This window comes from Mus caroli, chromosome 11, assembly GCF_900094665.2.
Source record: "Mus caroli chromosome 11, CAROLI_EIJ_v1.1, whole genome shotgun sequence".
Lineage (NCBI taxonomy): Eukaryota > Metazoa > Chordata > Mammalia > Rodentia > Muridae > Mus > Mus caroli.
Window position 1 is genome coordinate 31,280,514 of NC_034580.1, and position 9,662 is coordinate 31,290,175.

Here is a 9,662-nt window from a genome sequence, read left to right on the forward strand (position 1 = left end):
CGCACACACACTCACATGCACACACACACACACTCACACACACACACTCACACACACGCACATGCACGCACACACACTCACATGCACACACACACTCACACGCACGCACTCACACGCACGCACACACACGCGCACACACACACACACACACACACACACACGCAGTTAAGCTATCTGCCCAACAGTAAAAGGAGAGAGAGCACACAGAGTCTGCAAACGGCCCCGAGGAAGATGCCAGGGTGCACAAAGGGCGATAAAATGGTCTGGAAACCTTGAACCCCAAAGCTTCACAGAAGCAACAAGCTGCTTCCCTAACCTTATCTCCTCTCCAAACTGCAGCTCCTTTGATGTGGGCTTTCGAACAGGAACTGGGGCAAGGAGCGCCTCAGCCTGGTGGGGACAGGCATAGCAGGGTGATCTAGTGTCCTCCACCCACACCACGCCTAAGGGGAGGGCCTCAGTTAAGCCAGGGGGACTGTGTGGCAGAAGGTGACAGATCTTCTCCCTTCTCCTTTGAAAGCTCAAAATACAGACTCTGGCAGATATTTTTTTTTTTCTTTCTGAATTTAGAAACTGGTGATAAGTTGCATTTTAACAGTTCCGAAGCAAGGACACATACACAGCCCTGTGAGGATAAGGCCAAGGCTTTGGCCTGCTAACTCTGAGCTCTGTGTGGTGACTGTAGTCAGGCACTGTGTGTGCTCTCCCTCTGGATGAGGCAGTGTCCTCATGCCATCCTGGCTCTCTCCCTCCTGCTCCCGCAGGCATCCCCACCTCTACGGGCCTTTCAGCCTTACGCCAGGGTGCGGACAGGCCGCTGGGCGGCTTCCACGGCTGCATCCACGAGGTGCGCATCAACAATGAGTTGCAGGATTTCAAGGCCCTCCCCCCACAGTCCCTGGGGGTCTCTCCTGGCTGCAAGTCCTGCACTGTGTGTCGTCACGGCCTGTGTCGCTCCGTGGAGAAGGACAGCGTAGTGTGTGAGTGCCACCCGGGATGGACCGGTCCACTATGTGATCAGGAAGCTCGGGACCCCTGCCTTGGTCACAGGTGAGTCCTGAGCACAAGTTGCCCTGCCTGCATGTAAGGAATGGACACTGATGGGTGCTGGGAGTTGTGGTCCTACTATGGATAGCACAACTGCTTACAATGCCAAGACACAGGGCTCCTACATCCAAGCAGCATGGCTGGCTTGGTGTGAGGAGAGCTTTCTCAAAATATCTGTCACCACCAGGTAGCCCTTAGGCCCTGTGAAAGCCACTGCCAGACTCTGTACTGTGATTAGAAAAAGCTGTCTTAAGGGAAATAGAACCCCAAACACAGCACAACAAAAACAGAAGACAGAAATTCCAGCTCCTGTGAACGCTACAGTGGACTAAGTCCGCATAACAGTGCACGTAGGAATCACGTTTAATGGTTCAATCATCCATTACTCAATCAACAAATGTTTATTGAGGGCCTACTGTGTGCAGGGCCTTGTACTAAATACAAGAGTCCCAGTATGCCTAGAAATTGCATTCGGCCAAAAGTAATACCAGACTCGAGACTGGTCATGTGGCTGGCTGAACGAGTCGGGAAATGACGGTCTTGGTCAGGAAGAAAAGAACGCTGTAGAGGCCTAAACTTCCTGTTAATCTTGATGTATGTGCCTGGCCCTGGAATTAACATGAATCTTGACTTGAATGTCATCCCAGTAGGCTCAGAGATATATCATGACTGAAAATTGGGGCTTTGTGGCCTGGAGAGACGGTTTAGCAGGTAAAGGCTTTTGCCTCCCAGACCAATGACCTGAGTTCAATTCCTAGGACCCGCACAATAGAAGGCAAGAACCAGCTCCCACAAGTTGACCTCTACAACTGTGCTATTGCATGTGCACACACAGAAATAGACAGATAAATAAATAAAAGTAATATTTTTAAAAGAAAGAGATGGGGCTAGAGAGACGGCTCAGTGGTTAAGAGCACTGGTCTTCCAAAAGCACCCCATGACAGCATCCAACCATCTGTAACTCCAGTTCCAGGGGATCCAACACTGTTTTCCAGCCTCTGTGGGCACTGGGCACACACATGGTATGCATATATGCATGCACTCAAAATACCCACATACATAAAAACACATGAATCTTTTCAGTTTTTTGAAGAAAAGAAGAAAGAGATGTCTCAGCGGTTAAGAGCACTTGTTGCTCTTACAGTCCCCAGCACCCTTGTGGTCACTCACAACTGCCTCTAACTCCAGTTCCAGAGGATCCAATACCTTCTTATGGTGTCCACAGGCACCAGGCACATGGTACACATAGATATGTGCAGGCAAAGCCATCATATACATGCAGTAATTCTAAATATTTTTTGTATTACAAAAGGTGGACTTCGCTCTGGGAGATGGACTGAAGGCTAGTTCATGGGAGGGGCTGTCTTGGAGTGGAGTGGTACAAGGTCTAATGTGCTTACCACAGTGCCTGGCACACCGCATGTGCCACCTGTGCTGAGAACGGGTTGCATGTCCCTTGTCTGACATGCCCTACCCTAAAGATGCTTCACATCTATGGTTTCTTTCCACAGTTTAGAGTATATATCTGTTCCTCTGAGATACTGCGGGGATGAGAATGAAGCATACACATAAAGATCATTCATATTTTATAGACAGTGTGCACGCGCGCGCGCGCACACACACACACACGGCCTGATGATAATTCCCTATGATCTGTTCAGGGTGTCCGTGTTTTATCAGCAGCTCATCAATGAAGTCAGGGGTAGGATTTTTCACTGGAACCCATGCTGGTGTATAAAATGTGTGGACCTGGGGGCTTTCTGGATGAGGGTTGCTCAACCTGTTGTAGCAGTAGTAACAGTAGCAATAGTGTTTGCTATTTAAATTGAGGGAGGGTTAAAATGTTTACAAAGACCAGCAAGATGGCTCAGTGGGTAGAGGAGCTTGCTGCTAAGCCTCAGAACCTGAGTTCAATCCCTCAGGGCCCACATAGTAGGAGGAGAGAGCCTACTATAACAAGTGTGTGCCCACACACACACTAATAAAATGCAATATTTAAAAATTATTTTTGCTGCCGGGCAGTGGTGGCGCATGCCTTTAATCCCAGCAATTGGGAGGCAGAGACAGGCAGATTTCTGAGTTCGAGTCCAGCACGGTCTACAAAGTGAGTTCCAGGACAGCCAGGGCTACACAGAGAAACCCTGTCTCGAAAAATATATATATATATTTTTTTTTGCCAGATGCGGTGATGCCTACCCTTAATCCCAGCACTTGGGAGGCAGAAACAGGCAGATCTTTGTGAGTTCAAGTTCAGCTTGCTCTACAAAGTGAATTTCAAACCAGCCAAAGCTATACAGTGAAACCCTGTTTTTTAAACACACACACACACACACACACACACACACACGCGCGCACACACACAATTATTTGTAATGTTAACAGAAGCTTAAAGTCTGTTGGGCTGTGAACTGGCACTGAGGACTCTCATGTCACTGTAGGAGCAGCAGAGTGGCATCTGTCATGGACAGAGCTGGCAGTGGACATTTGCTAGGGCACAGTGGCATCCAGCTACGCGGCCACTAACATGGGGTTTACATGAAATGAGACACTTAGATGCTGGGCTGAAGGAAGGCAGTCCCCGATGCAAGGTCTCACAGCTCTGGGTCCCCTGGCTGGAAGGACAGAGAAGGTTCTAGCAGCACTGACTCTGGTCTCCTCCCCTCCGCCCACAGCTGCAGCCACGGGACATGTGTGGCGACTGGGGACTCCTACATGTGCAAGTGTGCCGAGGGCTATGGAGGAGCTTTGTGTGACCAGAAAAATGACTCTGCCAGTGCCTGCTCAGCCTTCAAGTGCCACCATGGGCAGTGTCACATCTCAGATCGAGGGGAGCCCTATTGCCTATGCCAGCCTGGCTTCAGTGGCCATCACTGTGAGCAAGGTGAGTCTGCTGTCCTTACGGGACAGAGGGACTAGGAGAGAAGCAGGGGGTCAAAGAGTACCTGATCTTCCCCAGCGGAAACCATCAGATGGCGAAGAATGACCTAGGCAGGGAAGTAATTTATACTGCCATTTCCAAGTCAACGTATCAGTTACATTGGTACCGTGCATTCACTAAGAGAAGCTACTTCATAGAAGATGGAGCAGGAGATGGGGGTAATGGGGTCATTGTGGACACTGGCTGACTACCATGCTGCTCTCAGGGTTTCTCGGTAGAAAATGTGCTACGTAGAGTATGTGGTACCTGGGGATCTGCCAAGTGTTGGGAAGCCTAAATGTGTGAGAGTGCAGTGCCCATGGTGGCCAGAAGAGGGCACCAGATCGCCTAGAACTGGAGTTGGAGGTGGTTGTGTGCTGCCTGGGTGCTCAGAACTGAACTTGCATTCTAGAGTCTTCTAGAAGAGCAGTGTCTTAGTTAGGATCTCACGGCTGTGAACAGACACCATGACCAAGGAAACACTTATAAGGACATTTAATTGGGGCTGGCTTACAGGTTCAGAGGTTCAGTCCATTATCATCAAGGCAGGAACATGACAGCATCCAGGCAGGCACGGTGCAGGAGGAGCTGAGAGATATACATCTTGTTAAAGGCTGCTAGCAGAAGACTGACTTCAGGCAGCTAGGATGAGGGTCTTATAGCTCATGCCCACAGTGACGTACCTACTCCAACAAGGCCTCCCCTCCTAATAGTGTCACTCCCTGGGCAGGGCATATTTAAACCATGACAAGCAGTAAGCACTCTTGTGAAGCCGGAACTGCTGCACCATCTCTGTGTAGCCCCAAATTAGGACTCCCAAAAGTCAGAAACAACACGTCCTGAAAACAAAAATCTGTGTGTCCTTGAGGTCAGTTCTCTCTTGGTCATAAGTCCTCCCCTAAAACAACTGCACTGGTTTATTGTAAAGACTAAGTAATATTGTGGTGGAAGAGGACTCAGCATTAAGGTTCTGGGGTGACGTCCCTGCAGGCTAAACAAGCTACCCCGAGTACCCAGCACAAGCAAAGCGACCAGACAAGAGATACCAAGTACATGTTTACCATACTGTCTAATGGAGAGCACTTAAGTACAGCCAAGGGTGGGGGTGGCTATGGACTATAGACCTCCTTCTCTCTGAACCCACATTCAGAGAGAAGAGAGCACCTTCATGCTACCCAGTCTCCTTGACTGGCACTGACTCGGGGCTAGGCGATTTCTCTTCACGGGCAGCAGTAGGCAGTAGGTTCTTGGCACACCACAGAAGCCTGGGCTGGACACCTGCAATATTTTGCTGTTGGACAGCCTGGCATCCTCTCAGGCTCTGAGCCCCACTGAGGAACTGCCTGGAGTTTACATGGCTGCACTGCTTCAGAAAAGGAGCCCATGTTCTGACCTTTCCCCTGCCGTGACCCAGAGCTGCCTGCCATGCAGTATGTCACTCTCCGGGCAGCTGATGCCATATCTGATGGCCGTGATACCACACCAGCTACTTGAGCCATGACCCAGCAGGCTAGCCCTCAGCCCACAGCACACTGTGCCCACCAGGGACCGACAGGAAGCTGAACATGGTCAGCAGCTGGTTCTTTAAAAGATCCATAGAACTGGCAGATCTTTAGGTAGACTAAGAAAGGCAATGAGAAGATTCAAATCAGAGAATGCAGGAGACACATTATAAGAAATTAAATTAGTAATAAGTCTTTTGGGAGCTGGAGCGATGGCTCAAAAGATAAGGGCACAGCCTGCTCTTCCAAAGGACCTAGGTTCAATTCCCTGCACCCACACGGCAGCTCACAACTGTTATTCCAGGTCCAGGTATTCCAACGCCCCCTTCTGGTGTCTGTAGATATTACACATATGTGATAGGCAGGCATAACATCCATGCCCATAAACATAAAAATAAGCCTTCCATCGTCAGGACTGGAGTGATGGCTCTGCAGCGAAGAGCACTTTCTGCTTTTCGAGAGGTTCTGGGTCTTGCTCCCAGAACCCACCGACACCGGAAACTCACAACGACCTATAGCTGCAGGGATGCTGGTGACAGGCAAGCACACACATGGTGCATACACGCATCTGCATAAATAACATGTATTTATCATTAAACGAAAGGATACCTCAGGCCTGTAAGTCCTACACCCAAGAGGAGGGTGACCAGAAACTCAAGCTGGCCCACAGACCAGCCTAAGTTGCATGAGACCATACCTCAAAAAGAGAGGGAGAAAAGGAGGAAAGGGGGGGAGATAAAGGGGAAAGAGGTAGGGGTGGGGGAAGGGGAACGTCTTGAATCTAAATCCAGGGCCTCGGAGTTCACTGCCGCTTTCTGTGCACAAAACCTGGTATAACTCCTCCCAAACTACTTTAGAAAGTTGATGAGTACAACATGCCTCGGGCTCATTCGCCAAACCATCATTACCCTCTCTCTCCTAGTCAAAGAAATGTGTGTGAAAGAGGTGAGGGGTGAGCCGAAGAGAAGGAAATAGGGGCAGGAGAAACAGCTAGGAGTCCACGCCCCTGATGAACACAGTGGCAGAAGTCCTTGGCTCCACACTACCACTTAGGAGGATTTCCTTCCACACAGACGCATCCTGTCACTCACAGACTCTTACACGTCACATCTGAATGAAGCACCATTGACGAAAGCTGCTCGCGTTTTAACTCTGAAGGAGCCTCAGCCTCAGGGTCATATGGGATACGCACCCTCACCTTTCCGTCACCCCAGGTGTTAATGTTGCCACACTGTGCCTCTGCATTGCACATGCACGCACACACACACACACACACTCTCTCTCTCTCTCTCTCTATCACTTGACTCTGAGTCCTTTAAGGCACCATTGTTTTAAAGGATTGTTTGCAGGTGGATATGGTGTCTGTGCACCTTACTAAAATACACAAACCCTTTACAAAGCTCTGATGATTTTTTTCTCCTCAGTTGCCTCTGCTGCTCATGAGAGGCCATGAATCAGTGAGGAGTTACACCAAGGGCTGTAATTGTCCAGGAGGGAAACTAAGGCACGGGATAACAAGTGATTTTTCTATGACCGTGAGCCTTCAGGTTCTGCTTTTCTGCCCCCCCCCCGCCCCCCGCCCTGCCCTGCCCACCGAGCCTACTCCAAAGGCCCTGGCAGGGCTGGGGGGTGGGAGCAGAGGCTAGAGGTAAAGAGCAGGGTCAGAAGTGAACGTTCCAGCACACAGAGGTCCCCTTTACTGCTCTCCCATTGTTTCTAGAACTTCCAGAAACATCCAGAAGGGCCTTTACTGCCTTAGCATCTTTTCTAGATTTCATCTCTGTGGTCACTTCCCCGAGAGCCTTCAGTACCCTGGACCAGATCAGCTTACTCACGTGTGCTCTTGTAGAAACATGTCCTATAATAGCTTCCCTCTGCCCCAGTTTCTCATTACAAATACATGCATTTCAGTGTTGATAAAAACTAGTGTGCAGACTCTAGACCAGTGCTTCTCAGCCTTCCTAATGCTGTGACCCTAAATATAGCTCCTCATGTTATGGTGGCCCCCAACCATAGAATTTTTTTGTTGTCACTTCATAACTTATTTATCTACAGTTATGAATTATAATGTAAATATCCATGTTTTCTGATGGTCTTAGGCAACCCCTGTGAAAAGGTCATTTGACCCCCAGAGGAAGTGAGACACACAGGTTGAGAACCACTGCTCTAGACCAAGAGAGACAGGCTACTGGGAGTGGTAAAGCCAGGCTGGGACAAACCGATACTCTCTGCCCCATCCAAAGCTCTAAGCACTCTGCCCACCATGGCAACGTGGGGAAGCAGGCTCAGCTCTGGCAGACACCCTCGTTTCAGAGAAGCCAGAAATCCAAATTCTTAAGTGAATTTAGATGTTTTCAATGTTAGTATTTAAGCACGTTCTATCAGTCCAAACGTGCCCAGTAACATGACTTAGCCGGTATTTGCCAGTTTGCCAGTCCCTTGGAAGATGGAGGATTAAGCCCACCCCTGCCACCAGAATAGCCTCGGGCATGGTTCAAGCCTTGTATTGAGCCTGGCATAGCAAAAGCACATCAAATGTGTGGAAGTGAGGAAGGAGGGAGAGAGGGAGGGTGGGACAGAGGGAGGCAGGATGGAAAGGTGGTTGGATGGATAAGTAAGCAGGTGATGAACTTGTGTGCCCCAACATGCCCATGACTGGTGGATCCCGAGAGTTTAGGTGGAGCAAGGGAGACCCGCTGAGTTAGAGAAAACAAACTCTTGAGGGGCTTCAGCGAGGTAGCCTGATTAATTGGGAGGGACAAGGCCTACTTAAACCTTTGTGGGCGTGAGGGCAGGGAGCAGTGAGTGTACATGATTGGGGGGGGGAGCGGGAGGGGGGGCCCCCCCGGTGACGCCTCATTTGCATGCAGAGGAATTCCAGGCGCTGCTAGACCTTACCTTATAAGGGGAAAGTTTTAACCTGACTACAGCTACATGACCTCCTCAACCCTACTCTTGTTCCGGACCCATACCTCCTGGTCCCACGGTTCCTTGGCCCCACACTAGTGAATACGTAGGTGCAGGTTGGGATCACAGGAATCTCCTAAGAGCCGACCAGGGACCCATCTATGGACTTGCCAGACCCCATTACCACCAGAGACCTAACATTACTTTTCTACCGTCTTCAGAGAATCCATGTATGGGAGAGATAGTCCGTGAAGCCATCCGCCGCCAGAAAGACTACGCCTCTTGTGCCACGGCATCCAAGGTGCCTATCATGGAATGCCGCGGGGGCTGCGGGAGCCAGTGCTGCCAGCCGATTCGAAGCAAGCGGCGGAAATATGTCTTCCAGTGCACGGACGGCTCCTCATTCGTGGAAGAGGTGGAGAGACACTTGGAATGTGGCTGCCGCGCGTGTTCCTGAGCCCCCCTCTGCCACCCAACCATCCTCCGCCTTTCGGACCCCAGCTCATTGGGCTGGGGAACAGCCACATGGAACCTCTTTGAGATTCAGAATGAAGGAGAGAAATCTGGAGAGCAAGAGGCAAAAGAGAGAATATTAAGTATATTGTAAAATAAACAAAAATAGAACTTATTTTTATTATGGAAAGTGACTATTTTCATCTTTTATTATATAAATATATCACACCGTCTGAGTATATGGACTATACAGTGAGTTATTTTTACCAAGTTTTGTTTTGTGTTGTGTATTTGTTGTGTTTTTATAAACAGCTGTTTATAAAATTTTAAGACAAAGAAAAAACACTAATAAAAATGTTTTAAACACAAGGATAAGGGTAGAGAAACGGTGGCCTGAGGCAAGAGGAGGGAACTATGGGTATGTAGCTCTCTCAGGGTCAGCAAAACCAAGAGTGATTTCCTGAGCTGGCTGGGGACAAAGGAAGAGAAAGCAAAAGTGGTTTTAGTTTCTTTGTGGCCTTGGTTCATCCTTTCCCTCTTCCTTGCAAGCAGCAGGCTTCTCGTGGCCCTGGCTTTCTAGGCCAGTGTGTTCCTTTGCTTCCAAACGGAGCTGCTGGGCCCTGAAAGTCTTGTTGCCCTTCAGAGGAATTGCTGCCCCTTGCTGATCATCTGATCAAGGCCCCCTGCAGTGCGGGAGCCCCCCCCCCCAAGGTGGAAGCATTCCCCCCTCCTGGACTCCTTGAGGGAACTGAATCTGGCTTTGCTAAGCAAGCCAGGTCTGTTTTGCCAAATTTGCAAACAGCCACTCTTTTTCTGCCTCTCAGAGGAAGCTTGTC

The 9,662-nt window shown here is 49.6% G+C and overlaps 1 protein-coding gene across 3 annotated transcripts in view; it reads left to right on the forward strand.

Annotated features, from left to right (window-relative positions):
* The window catches only part of Slit3 (slit guidance ligand 3), a 587,044-nt gene extending 577,849 nt beyond the window's left edge, over positions 1-9,195 (forward strand). For all 3 annotated transcript variants that reach the window (XM_021178434.2, XM_029484039.1, XM_029484040.1), the window contains 3 exons: positions 765-1,050; positions 3,720-3,928; positions 8,595-9,195. In XM_021178434.2, the coding sequence (XP_021034093.1) occupies positions 765-1,050; positions 3,720-3,928; positions 8,595-8,830 (731 nt within the window). In that variant the 3' untranslated portion in view covers positions 8,831-9,195. The remainder of the gene's footprint in view (positions 1-764; positions 1,051-3,719; positions 3,929-8,594) is intronic.
* Positions 9,196-9,662: the final 467 nt, after the last annotated feature.